At 38.2% G+C, this 13,853-nt stretch overlaps 1 protein-coding gene across 4 annotated transcripts in view; it reads right to left on the bottom strand.

Moving 5' to 3' along the window:
• C3H12orf56 (chromosome 3 C12orf56 homolog) overlaps window positions 1-13,853 on the bottom strand; it is a 75,651-nt gene that overhangs the window by 22,409 nt on the left and 39,389 nt on the right. For 3 of the 4 annotated variants that reach the window (XM_027930156.2, XM_071609701.1, XM_071609702.1), the window contains exons 5-6: window positions 11,892-11,953; window positions 2,385-2,529 (exon numbers count right to left, since the gene is read on the bottom strand). In XM_027930156.2, the coding sequence (XP_027785957.1) occupies window positions 2,385-2,529; window positions 11,892-11,953 (207 nt within the window). The remainder of the gene's footprint in view (window positions 1-2,384; window positions 2,530-11,891; window positions 11,954-13,853) is intronic. The other variant, XM_071609703.1, reaches the window with a different exon arrangement.

Genomic DNA, 13,853 nt, shown 5'->3' with positions numbered 1-13,853 from the left:
TTTCATTTCAGGGTATTCAAGTCATACCACAGAGCTCAAGCTTTTAGAAGACAGACTTCAGAAAGAAGATGAAGTGGTTAGCAGACACTGTGTATTAGTGTATTAGGTCTGGCTTTATTCTCTGTCTGCATCTTTATTTTTGCTCCACAGCCATGGCCACCTACATCAGGCTTGGTTTAATATTGGAGATGTTTAAATGACTTCTTCCTATCTAACCCTCAGATGGCACTTTGGTTCTCCTATCTAAACATCCACTTTAAACCCAATCCCTGGGCTGGGGATATAGCTCAGTGTTTGTTAGAGTGCTTGTCTTGCAGGCCCTGGATTCAAGCCCAAGCACCACTAAATAAATAAATAGATAAATAAATAAATTCAATCCCTGATTGTTTTCAGTTTGTCTAAGGGGTATCCTGACTGAAATCCTTTCCCATCCTTACCCAGCTATTAGCTTTACTGTTGACAATCTTTGTGTCCTTGATCCTGGATCCAGACCTCACATTCCATGAAAGACCTGTTCCCACACCTTAAATAAGCAGATCATCCTAGTACCAAATGCTTGTACATCTAGTGTAATTTCACCCATATGCTGGAATGCTCACATATTTAATTTTGCCCACTTCTATCTAAAGATCACTCCCACCCTTGGGAACTATACCTTCTCCATGAGCTGGATCAGATACCAGGACTTGCCCTGCCCAGATGATAGTCCCTTGCTGATAACACTGCCTTCCTAAAATAAAGGCCAGGCCTGTCCAAATTCAGAGTATGTGACAGAGACCATTAGTGGAGAGTCTTAAATGCCAACGTGGCTGCACTTAATTTAGTAAGAAAAGTCACAAGAGGTTTTTCAACAAAGAAGCCCACATAATCAGGGTCATTGACTAAATTAATACCATGTGTGGGATGGAGTGGGGAGGTTTAGTTGGGTGACGATAATCCCAATTTCTTTAGCCTTTCCACATGAATTCCATTTCCATTTTCATAATCAATGTGGTTGGTCTTTTTGATGTTCATCCCTTTATTTTCCACAATTCTCCTCAAATCCTAGAGTCAAAACATGGATGTTGCATTCCTTACAATATCTGTCCAGTATGGACCGTTTTAGAACCATGCAGTACCACATCATTCTTACCTGAATCTCAATGTTTTCAGACATTTGGCATATTACTCTCTATGCTGATTCTGTTCTCTAATTAGAGTGATAGACCATCCTGATTTGCATGAGACTGTCCTAGCCTTCCCATGTCCCAGGAACTTCCTCAGGCCCACATTAACTGGAACAGCTGGTCACCCTAGTCTAGGCAAACCAACATGGTTGGTCATCCTACATTTGTATTATCTAGAATTAAGAAGTGGCCAGGACTGTCTATAATGGTGGAGGGGTTATATATTTCACAACTGCTCAATAAGATGGTAGCAGCTATGTATGAGGCCACTAGCCAGAATTAGGATGCAACATATATCCACCAACATGAGTTTGGCCTTAGGCAGGGCTTACCACTTCACCTTGCCTCATTACCACCACATCATTAATCATCTGAGCTTCTTCAAACCTTTCCCCTGAAACTGAAAATGAAGCATTTATAACTTAACCAAGTGAGAACTAGGCTGCCTTGTTTTCTCAGGAGTCACATTTTTAAAAATAACTATCCCACACTCAAAAGTAATTCTTTTTTTTAAAAGTTGTCAATGGACCTTTATTTTATTTATTTATATGTGGTGCTGAGAATTGAACCCAGTACCTCACACAGGCTAGGTAAAGTGCTCTACCACTGAGCCACAACCCTCAAAAGTAATTATTTAAAATCACATTTTCATTATAGAGGAATCTGTACAGTAAAACTTCTTGAAATATACTTTCCCATATTACAACTCATATTTAAAAACTTTCCCTCTAAAACCTCTTTTTTGGGGAGTGTGGGGTGCAGGTACTAGGGATTGAACCCAGGGGAATTTAACTACTGAGCCACATCCCCAGCCCTTTTTATTTTTTTTATCTTGAGACAGGGTCTCACTAAGTTGCTTAAAGCCTTGCTAAGTTGCTTAGGCTGGCTTTGAAATTGTGATTCTCCTGCCTCAACCTCCTGAGCCACTGGGATTACAGGCATGGGCCACCACACACAGTTCTAATACCTTTCTTTGGGTCTACCAACCCAACCCATGTGAGCCACTTTGTGCTATGGCCACCCTCTCTCTCCAACCCCTATCTCCCCACCCCATTTAAACATTACTGACTACCTAACAAACTTTCAAGTATTAAGACATGATTGTATTAAATTTAAACAACAATTTGAAACATAGCATCAGCATACAACTTCATATTTTAATTTATGCTTGAATAACCAGGTCAAACAAGTTTTATAGATTAAAAATAAAACACCTACTTTCCAAAAAAGTCTTTTCAGAATGAAATTTTTCTGGGCTGCCACCTTAAGTTCCGTAATTAAACAAAGTATCTTCCTCAAGGTATTGTCTTTAAGAAAAAGTTCAGATTTAAGTTGACTGAAGTGCTTAATTTTCTCCTCAGATCTACAAGAAAAATTTCCATGTAAAATATAAGAAAAAAGCAGTTTAAGAATATCAGTGATTATTAACAGGTTGTAAAACTTTGTTACTAATGAAATTTTAGTATGGTTTTGTACCCCCCTATCCTTATTATTCATCAGTCATGAAGCTTACTACCCCCAGACTAAAATGTTTCTTGCTCTCGAACTTACTTTTTACTCATACTCTTTACTAGATTGAACCTATACCATACTCTTGCTGTCCCTGGTAAATGTCCATCTCTCTTTCATAAGCTAGCCTTATTACTTACCAAAATCCACAAACCACATTTAATATTATTTCCTTAATGTTTTTTCTTTTAATCAATTCACATTGGCTTAAAGAAGTTTATTCATAAAGAAAACTTTGTATTGATCCGGGGGCCTAAATGTACACCTAAGGAACTTCCGGATATGGGGGCTTAAACATGGATGTGCGCCTGAGGAATTTCTGAGGGCCTAAACATGGATGCCTGAGGCATGCCTGATCCTAGGGCCTAAACATGGACTCCTGAGGCACTTCTGGATCCCAGAGCCTAAATATGGATGCCTGAGGAACCTGGGGGCTTAAACATGGACGTGCGCCTGAGGAACTTCCGGATGCTTCTGCCTAAACATGGAGAACTGAGGAACTTCTGGATCCTAGAGCCTAATCATGGACGTGCACCTGAGGAACTTACGGACCCAGGAGCCTAAACATGGATGTGCACCGACGAACTTCCGGATCCTGGGGCTTAAACATGAACGTGTGCCTGAGAAACTTCTGGATCCGGTGGCCTAAACATGGACGTGCACTCGAGGAACTTCCGGATCCAGGGGCCTAAACATGGACGTGCACCCGAGGAACTTCCGGATCCGGGGGCCTAAACATGGATGCCTGAAGCACTTCCAGATCCAGGGGCTTAAACATGGACGCATGCCTGAGGAACTTCCAGATGCTACGGCCTAAACATGGACGCCTGAGGCACTTCCGGATCTGAGGGCCCAAAGATGGACATGTACCTGAGGAACTTCCAGATCCGGGGACCTAAATATGGACGCCTGAGGAACTTCCAAATCCTAGAGTCTCAACATGGACGTGCACCAAAGGGACTTCCGGATCCTAGAGCCTAAACATGGATGTGCAACTGAGGAACTTCCAGATCCGGAGGCCTAAACATAGAGGACTGAGGAACTTCCGGATCCGAGAGCCCAAAGATGGACGTGCACCTGAGGAACTTCCAGATCCTGGGGCCTAAACATGGATGCCTGAGGAACTTCCAGACCCGGGGGCTTAAACATGGACGTGCACCCGAGGAACTTCTGGATCCGGGGCCTAAACACGGACATGCACCCGAGGAACCTCTGGATCCGTGGACCTAAATATGGACGCCTGAGGAACTTCTGGATGCTACCGCCTAAACATGGATGTGCACCCGAGGAACTTCCGGATCCAGGGGCCTAAATATGGACGTGCACCCATGGAACTTCCGGATCCTGGGGCTTAATGGACGTGCGCCTGAGGTCCAGGGGCCTAAACATGGATGCTTGAGGAACTTCCGGATCCGAGGGCCTAAACATGGACGTGTTCCTGGAATTTCTGGATCCTTGTGCCTATAAAGGGCAGGGTGTGACTCTCAGAAGAGATGTGGCCCATGAAGGGGAGCCTAGTATGGGGCCTGTTGGGGGGCAGACTGAGCTGTCACACCCTGAACTTGAATGTGACGGTGGCCTCACTTCCCGGTCTTCCCCTGGGTGTCACTTCCTCCCCTTTCAGGCAGTGCTGGGGAGGAAGTGAGAACAGACACAGGGGCCAGGCCCTGAGGAGGGACACTGTCTTTCTCCTCGCTTAGCCAGGCGCCCGGCCTGGCTGGGGACAGGGACGTCTTGTGACACTGGCTGCCTCCTGCATCCCTGTCCCAGAACCTCAGGGACCACAGGCAGGGACAGTCGTTGATTCTCTCCTGGTCTCTGACCCTCAGCCCTAGGGTCTGTGCAGGGAGAGCTCTGTCTCCCAGAGGGTCAGGGGGCCCCTGTGACATGCTGCACCTTACCCACGGTTATCCTGGGTGAGCACAGATTAGGACACCAGACGCTACTGAGAGTGACATCTCCTAGATGGGCAGCTGGGGACTTTGCCTCTGTCCCCAGGCCTCGTACACTGGATGATCCCCCCCAGAGACAGAAAATAACCCCACACTACCCAAGACTTATTTTTAAGCTTTGGATTCTGAAATTTTCCTGCAGCCACCTTCTTTGTGAAGCCAGTTTTTCAACAGAGACAATATTCCAGGGGGGAAAAAAAAAAAAAAAAACATGGAGTCAATCAAACCAAGCTGACACATCTGGTCCTCCAAGAGACATCTGGGTTGGAGGGAGAACAGCCATTCTCAACTGGCGAAATAGTGAAGTAAGTTCCCTGGTCCTTATTTTGTGTAAGCAAAATAAATAATCTGATGTTAAAAAAAAAAAAAAGAAAAAGAAAACTTTGTATTGCTACTTGACAGAGAAAACCAGTATAACTTGGCATAAATATCAGGTAACTGTGAAAACAGCATGAAAGCTACACAGATTCTTTTTATTGGTGCACTATTAATGTTTGTTTTTTAATTGGTGTATTAAAATTATACATAAGTTCCTCCCCTCCCTCCTCCTCCTTTCCCTTGATCCCTTTCCTCTGTTCCACTATTCTCTCCCTTCTATTTTCATGAGATCCCCCTTTTTCTATTTCTTATTTCTCTCTAGCTTCCACATATAATAGAAAACCTTCAACCCTTGACTTCCTGAGTCTGGCTTACTTTATTTAACATGATGTTCTTCACTTCCATCCATTTACCAGCAAATGACATAATTTCATTCTTTTTTATTTCTGAATAAAACTCGTGTGTGTGTGTGTGTGTGTGTGTGTGTGTGTGTGTGTGTATGTGACATTTTCTTTATTCATTCATCTATTGACACCAAGCCTGGTTGCATAACTTGGCTATTTTTGTGAATTGTGCTGCTATAAACACTGGAATACAGGCACCACTATAGTATGCCAATTTCAGTTCTTTTTGATGAAACCAAGGAGCAGAATAGCTTGGTTAAAAATATGGTGGTTCCATTCCTAGTCTTTTCAAGGGATCTCCACACTGCTTTTCATAATAATTATACTAATTACATTCTCACCAACAATGTATAAATGTTCCTCTCTCTCCACATTCCCAGCACTTATTATTTATGTTCTTGATGATTCCCATTTTAACTAGGGTGAGATGAACTCTCATTGTAGTTTTGATTTGTATTTCCTTGATGCTAAGGATGTTGAATTTTTTCATATATTTATTGACCACATTTCTTTTGAGAAATGTCTGTTTAGTTCATTTTCCCATTTATTGATTGAATTATTGTGTGTGTGTGTATGTGTGTAATTTGTTGTTGTTGTTGTTGTTGTTTTGTTGTGGTGCTGGGGATTGAACCCAAGGCCTCATGCACACTAGGTAAGGGTTTTACCACTGAGCTATATGCCCAGCCTGTTTTTTGAGTTCTTTATGTATTCTCAGTATTAACCCCTGTAAAAGGAGTAGCTGGCAAAGTTTTTCTCCCATTCTGTAGCCTGTCTTTTCATGCTCTTGCTTCCTTGGCTGTGCAGAAGTCTTTTAATTTGATGTCATCCCACTTATGGTTTTGGAGTTTTATTTCTTGAACTTTAGGGGTCTTATTATGGAAATCAATGCCTACAGTTATTTTGGAGTGTTGATCCTAGGTTTTCTTTTATCATTTGCCAAGTTTCTGATCTAATTCCTACCTCTTTGATGCACTTTGAGTTGACTTTTGTGCAGGGTGATAGATACAGATATAATTTCATTCTTCTACATATGAATATCCAGTTTTCCCAGCACCATTTCCCAGCACGTTAAAAAGGCTATCTTTTATCCAACCTGTTTTTGGCACCTTTGTCAAGGATCAGATAGATACATGACTGTATCTGTGTGATTTTTTTCTCTGTCTTCTACTCTGTTCCATTGATCTTCATGTTTGTTTTTATGCCCAAACCATGTTATTTTGTTCCTAGAAAAGCTACACAAATCCAAAGTAGATGCTCCATATTCTGAGCTTCAGGTCTACACTCACTTTGCAGAAAAGACAGATGAGCATATGTTGGAGAGCTGTCCCTACCAGTACTAAGTCAAGAGCTGCTCTCTGAGGAGAGGAGACTAGCTGGAGAAGAGAATCATTTTTCCCACTATGAAATTCAAAGTTGTTTCAGGCCATGTCAGAGTGCTACCTGAAATCAGCTCCCATCACTGATCCACCTGATCCCACACATCAGAAAAAGCTGCCTTAACTGAAAAGGTCAACACTTCTGTTTAGATCTTTCCCTAGTCCCTCTAACAAATGCAACCCCTCTGCCATCACAGGTTTTTTCACATTTCTGGTATCACAATAATCCCATTTTGCCCCACTGTAGTTATTTATGTATGTGATCCTGGCCCCTTGGCTGATTTTTAGCAACCTGAAAAACAAATGTTATCAGATTAAATATTGTTTCCATCTCACACTGTGCTCAGCAATCACAACTTGCATGTAACTGGGACTGACTGGCAGGCTCCAGCCTGGGCACTTTTCATAGACCAGCTCGTTCACTGAGCTAGCTCCCACTGAGTAGACTGAGCTGGAAATTACTCAGCATTTTATAGAAAGCTAGAGAAAATAGGCTAACCTCTCCACCCTTAAAAAACTAGGGATTTAGATCACCAACATGCAAAGTAACAGCAGGAAGGACACTCCATGTTCTGTGTGGTTGATGGAATTTTAGAATCTCTGACCTGAAGTAAAAACTATCTTACCCCCTCCTTCAGAAATCTATGATACCAGCCATCTATTCCCATGCTACTACATGCCACTACTTTCCCCTTTATTTGTAAAAGCATTTAAGATGTTCTATTCGATCAATGAGCATTTCCTATTGACTCCAAAATTAAGACTTTCTTTAAAAAAGCACTGTATTTTTCTAGTGGGAACACTAAAGATAAAATAATCATTACAAATTCAGCAATAATAATCCTAGAGGCAAGGGAACATGATAATTATGAGCATGAGGGCTGAGGTCAGAATCCTGGACCTGCCCCTGGTAAGCTAGGTAATTATCACCGGGGCAAGTTATAACATACTCCCTGTGCCTCAGTTGCCTCTTCTATATGATGCAGATGATGACAGTACCCACTGTGCTGATACTTCAGTTAATGCATGTCCTTCACACATGACAAGTGTTTAATAAGTGGATTCTAAATAAAGAAGGTATGTTTGAGATCCTGCTTCCCTCTACATCCACTTCTAATTATTACCACATTTCATTAAGAAAAAAGAAAATCATAAAATCCCTCTACTCTCTGAGAACTCCTGAAACAACAGAAATGTAGCTTTCAAAAAACAAATGAGCTTAGAAAAGCACAAACTCAGATAAAATACAGCATCAGTAGAATTACTTTGAAATTAATTTTATACTTTTTCCCATTCAAAGTCAGCAATCTGCTAAGACTCATAATAGAAATAAAAATTTTAAAAAATATATATTTTTAGCTATAAATGGACACAATACCTTTACTTTGTTTATTTAGTTTTTTATGTGGTACTGGGGATTGAACCCTCACACATGCTAAGCAAGCACTCTACCACTGAGCTACAACCCCAGCCCAAAATAAACTTTTTAATCCTTTGCAAACCTATGATCATAGATTGTAATGCCAAACTAATTTTTTAAAACACCAAAACATTTTTCAGAGGAAAAAGCACACTAATCTCTTCACACTAAAAATTAATTCACGTATAAATTGAGGTCTCATATATATCATAAATTCAAGTCCGATTAGGAATTCTATATCTCTACAGATAAATAACCAAAATTACAATTTGTATGGACAAAGAATATTTGCTTTTATACATATTATAAATTTCATTTGACTAATTTAAATAATAAAATGTACCAGAAGACACCATTATTCAATTTAGGAGTAAGAGGAAAATATATATTAATATCAACAGGTACTCTATATTTTCATCCGTTATAAAACATAATTCACAAGACAATATTGCAAGAAAGATCCTTGTAATGATAAGCTCTATTTTCCTGCATTATTTTAATTTTTCCAGACATTTAATATAAGCAATACCTCACACTTGTTAAAAAAAAAAAAAACTTTAGAGCTGGAAAAGACTTTTCAAAAGATTATCTCAGAAGTGTTTTGCATTTTGCATTATATTTACAATGTCCAAGTTACAGAATTGTCAAGTCTATGACACACAGCTCCAATTAAACTAAAGATGTCATGCAGGTAGACACTATTTCTTGTGATTATTGTGTCCCTCATAGTATGTTTTAAGTCACTGCATTTTAAATACTTCAGGAATTAAATCTGTAAGAAACATGATTTTCCTCAGTCAGAACAAAAACAATGGTAGAACTCTCCCTCTTGCCTTCAAGGATAAATGCCACATTTAGAAAGTTAGTGTGTAATAGAATTAGCCTGAAACTCTCTTTAAATAAAGCACTAAAATGAAAAATCAAAGTCCACTGAGGTAGTGCATGCCTGTAATCCTAGCAGCTTGGGAGGCTGAGGCAGGAAGATTGCAAGTTCAAAGCCAGCCTTAGCAATTTACTGAAATCCTAAGCAATTTAACAAGACCCTGTCTCAAAATATGAAATTTTTTTTAAAAAGGGCTGGGGATGTGGCTCAGTAGTTAAGCACCCCTGGGTTCGATCCCTGTTACCAATAAATAAATAAAATTAAAATTCATACTTTTTTACAATAAACATATGAAAACAGAAATTTTAGGCCATCTGTACAGTTTTTTATTTTTTAAGAAATCCCAAACTTTATGTCCTTTAACTTTTACATACATTGAAATGAATCTCAAAAAGGAACGTTTTCTTACAAAATTATTACTATCACACTCAACAAAATTACAGAAAATTCTTTGATATTATCTAATACCCAGTCAATTTTATAATTCTTCTGTTGTCTTAAAAATGTCTTTTTATATTTGGTCTGTTAAAATCAAGATCTTTATAAAAGACTTCTTGTATTTATTCATTATGTTTCTTAAGTCTTTTAAACTTTTTTTCAGTATGGGAATTTTCAAACATACATCAAAAAAATGGAGAAAATTATATAAGAAACTCCCACAATACTCATTATCTACCTTCAACAATTTTCAACAAGTCAAACAAGTTAGCCAATTTTGTTTTATCTATTCCCTTACATACACACTTTTTAATAACTGAGTAAAATAAATGCAACATAAATTTACCAGCATTCTCATCCTTTAGGTATAAATTCAGTGGTGGTGATGTGCATTCACAGTTATGCAAAGTGTAAATCCTTACCACTTTCAATTTCCAAAACTTTTTTCCATCCCATACAGAAAGTTTGTCCTGACTGCATTCCTAATTGGCCTCTAGCTCCTGGTAACTTTTTCTATTTTCTGTCTCTATGAATTTACCTATTCTAAGTACCTCATATAACTGGACTAATACAATATTTGTCCTTTTGTTACTGATATATTTCACTTAGAATAATGTCTTCAAGTTTCAGCCACATCAAGCATGTGTCAAAATTCCTTTTTACTTTTGGCACACCCACACTTTTAAGTCAGATTCAAGTTTAACTGACTTAACAAAAATACTTCATAGATGGTGCTGTATGCTTCATATCATATCAAATAATGAGGTGCACCAAGTCTGGGAGTCCCACTGAAAGAATGCTCAGACTAATAGATGGGTTTAGTCATGTACAACATGATCTCTGTATTTGGGAACTTCTTTTCACCCTTCTAATGATTTCATCCACTGAGGGTTTTTGCATGAATCTATTATTTCATTAGAGATTGTGAAAATGGTAATTTTCTAATTCTGTTAAAGCTTCCACATTCATTACTGGAATTCTGTAAGAGGGAATTTGCCCTTATCAAATAGGGTTACTTGATTATTGCAAACTGGTTACATTTCTTACAGGATAATTCTTTCTGTTTCTTTGCTGATTTTACAGTGTAAGGGTTTAGTGCCTCATGTTTGATGTGTTTTATTTTTTTGGTGGAGGAATAGAGAGAGAGCCCTTTCTGTAGATACATCATCACATATTTCTGAATTTTTACATATTCATTATGTTTCAATCACTCCATTCCTTGTGTTTTCGGAGGTTGTCCCTTCTTTAGCTAACTAAAAGGACATGGGTTCCTCCATCCTTTTAGTCCAGGCCCTTTTCTCTTTGCTTTCTAGTATTAGCTGTTTCAGACTCATTTTTTGTTTCCTGTCCCAGACCCAGAAGCAGCCATTCCTCTAAAGAACTTTGGTTCCTTTTTGGTGAGGAATGAACATGCATCTTTTAAAATTAATTTACTCTTAACTCATTTACTTGATCATCAACCTCTCAAAACTTACCCATATCAAAATATCAAAACTGTCAACATCATCAATTCACTGAGTGCTTATTATATGCAAAGTACTATTTTAAGTAAGAATACTTAGACTAATAAGATTTATTCCTTGCTTTTTAGGAGCTCACAATCTAATGAAAGAAATGGTCATATCACAAGTAAATACAGTAAGAGACAAACCTGTGATAAGAATGTAATAGAACTTTGAAGTCTGAATAAAATCCAGACTCCTTGGCTTTGCATATAGGGTCTTTCATGATCTGGTCTCATTTATTCACTCATTTTATAAAGGCTTATTGCAGCCTACTATGGGCCAGTGACCAAGGTATAGTTCCTTCCCTTAAGGAGCATGCTGTAATATATGGTAGTAAATAACCAAATAAGGAATCATAACACAGACTGGTAAAGATTTTTGGAGAAAAGAAGAGATAAACTAAGACTTGATGTATTGAAGTTCCCTTATTCACAAAGGGGAAGAAGAGATGAGAGTAGGATTCCAGAAGAGGGAATGTCATGTTAAGCCCCCAGAGAAGAGAAAAGAGTTTTCTGAGAACTGTGAGAAGTTCATTTGGACCAGGAACTTAGTGCAAAAAAGTGGGGTACACAACAGCTGAGGATGGAAAAATAAAGAGACATTATAAACATCTTTGTAATCTTGAGTTTAGAGTTTCACCTAAGGGCAATGGGGAGCCCTTCAAAGACTTTGTGGAATGAATTAGTTACATGAACAGTTTTGTGCTTCAGAAGATCTCTCAGTTGTAATGGAGAAAGAGCTAGAAAGGGGCAAGAGGGAAAACAAAGAGGCCAGCCAGGAAAGTACTGTTGAAGCCCAGAACAGTGATAATCGAAGTAGAGGTACAAATATGATAGTTACCCACATGTTCAATATAGTTAGGAGAGCTGAGGAAGACAGAAAAAAATCCCCATGCAGTTCTATCATATATCACTCCTTACCTGTATGGCTTTTGACTTTTAAGCTCACTAGCATACAGGGGATCTTGTAAAAGAGTAGCTTTCTAAAAGAGAAAAAAAGCAGAAATTGTTAGAATTTTTGTTTACTGAAAAACAATTACCCCTACCGTTAGTCAATATCATGGATCTACTCCTTAATCCCTTCTATTATTTGTTTATATCATTCATTCCAGTATTTTATAACACCACAGGGAATTTTTTCATTATCTAATTTTTTAAAAAGTTTTAAATCTTACATTTTTCCAATATAAAATAAGTTATCGAATTCAAACAGAACATAAACACATAAAGATGAAAGTTCTGTTTCTTCTTACCCCTTCCATTCTATTCAAAGTAACTATACTTGGTTTGACTTGTTCTTTCAGATGTATTGAATACTATAAATGCTATAAATGTTAAATACTATAAATGTTATAATATATGTATCTATACATATATCTATACATATATTGTAATATATGCATTTATAGTATTCATGTATTATGACATGTTTTAATAAGACAGATTTAATCCTAGCTCAATTATATCACATGTATTAATCTGAGACCTAATTTTTAAATCACTTAATATATAATGGACAATTTTTCATGTCTGTATATATAATTTTTAATGATTACCTAGTATTCCATAGCATAGATATACAATATTTCTCTTAACTGTTCCCTTTCCCTTATTGAAATGGCTAACACTTTTATATTTTATTAACTATTCCCCTATTGTAAAATTAATGGAGTTGATTTTTCCTTAAAGCTTTAGTGTTAACATTTCCTATTTATTCTCAGTCCTCAAAACAAACATATAGTGTTTAGCAAGTTCTCTAAGTAATCTTTTCTCTGTATGAGGCTTTAGAGACAGGTCAGAAGGAATTCTGAGCCAAGTCCAGGCGTGGTGGCACACAACTGTAATCCCAGAGGCTTGAGAGGTAGGATTGGGCGTTCAAAGTTAGCCTCAGCAACTTAGTGAGGCCCTAAATAACTTAGTGAGATCCTGTCTTTAAAAGGTTAAAAAAAGGGGGGAAGGGCAGGGGGTGATGTGGCTCGTGGTAAAATGCGCCCCAATCCCCCAACTAAAAAAAGCGAAATTCTGAAATGTTGCTGATTTGCAATTCCAAACATGCTTACCTATGTCTTAATAGCAGAGCAGGGTGGTGAATGGTGGTCTAGTTTTTATTACTGCTTTCATTATTATTCTGTTTTAAAAAGAAACTAAAGCCAGACTTGGGCAAATTGCCTACAATTACAGCTACTCAGGGGAACAGAGGCAGGCAAATCTCAAGTTTGCAGGAGGATCTCAAGTTCAAGGCCAGGATGGGCAACTTAGTAAGACCCTGTCTCAAAATAAAAAATAAAAAGGTCTGGGGATGGGCTGGGGTTGTGGCTCAGTGGTAGAGTGCTTGCTTAGCATGTATGAAGCACTGGGTTTGATTCTCAGCACTGCATATAAATAAATGAATAAAATAAAGGCCCATCAACATCTAAAAAAATATTTTTTAAAAAAGGTCTGGGGATGTAACTCAGTGGTAAAGTGCCCCTTGGTTCAATTCCTAGTATCCAAAACAAAATCTTTCCCTTTACTCCATTCTAAATGTTGATGTTTGACTTAAATCTAGAATTTAATATGGAGTATGGCTTCATCATTTAGCCTTCTAGCAGCTATCTTCACAACATATAAAGGGCAAAGAATTACCATATTTCATCTTTACAGAATTAGAGATGCTAAACGACCCAGAAGTAATTATTATTGGTAAAAGTTACAAATAAAATGGACTATTGATGGAGACCTAACTCTTTGGACACCCTTAAAACCAAGATGAGTAATGCTAATTTCTAATTGGATGACTTAGACTAATTCTGTGAAAGAGTATATAGTTAAAATGTCTACCTACTTCAATATGATAGATCATTCAGGATCTCAAGGCACAAAAGATCAGTTACCTCAGAAAAG

This window comes from Marmota flaviventris, chromosome 3, assembly GCF_047511675.1.
Source record: "Marmota flaviventris isolate mMarFla1 chromosome 3, mMarFla1.hap1, whole genome shotgun sequence".
NCBI lineage: Eukaryota > Metazoa > Chordata > Mammalia > Rodentia > Sciuridae > Marmota > Marmota flaviventris.
Note: the sequence above shows the minus strand (reverse complement) of the source record. Positions and strands in the feature narration are given on the sequence as shown.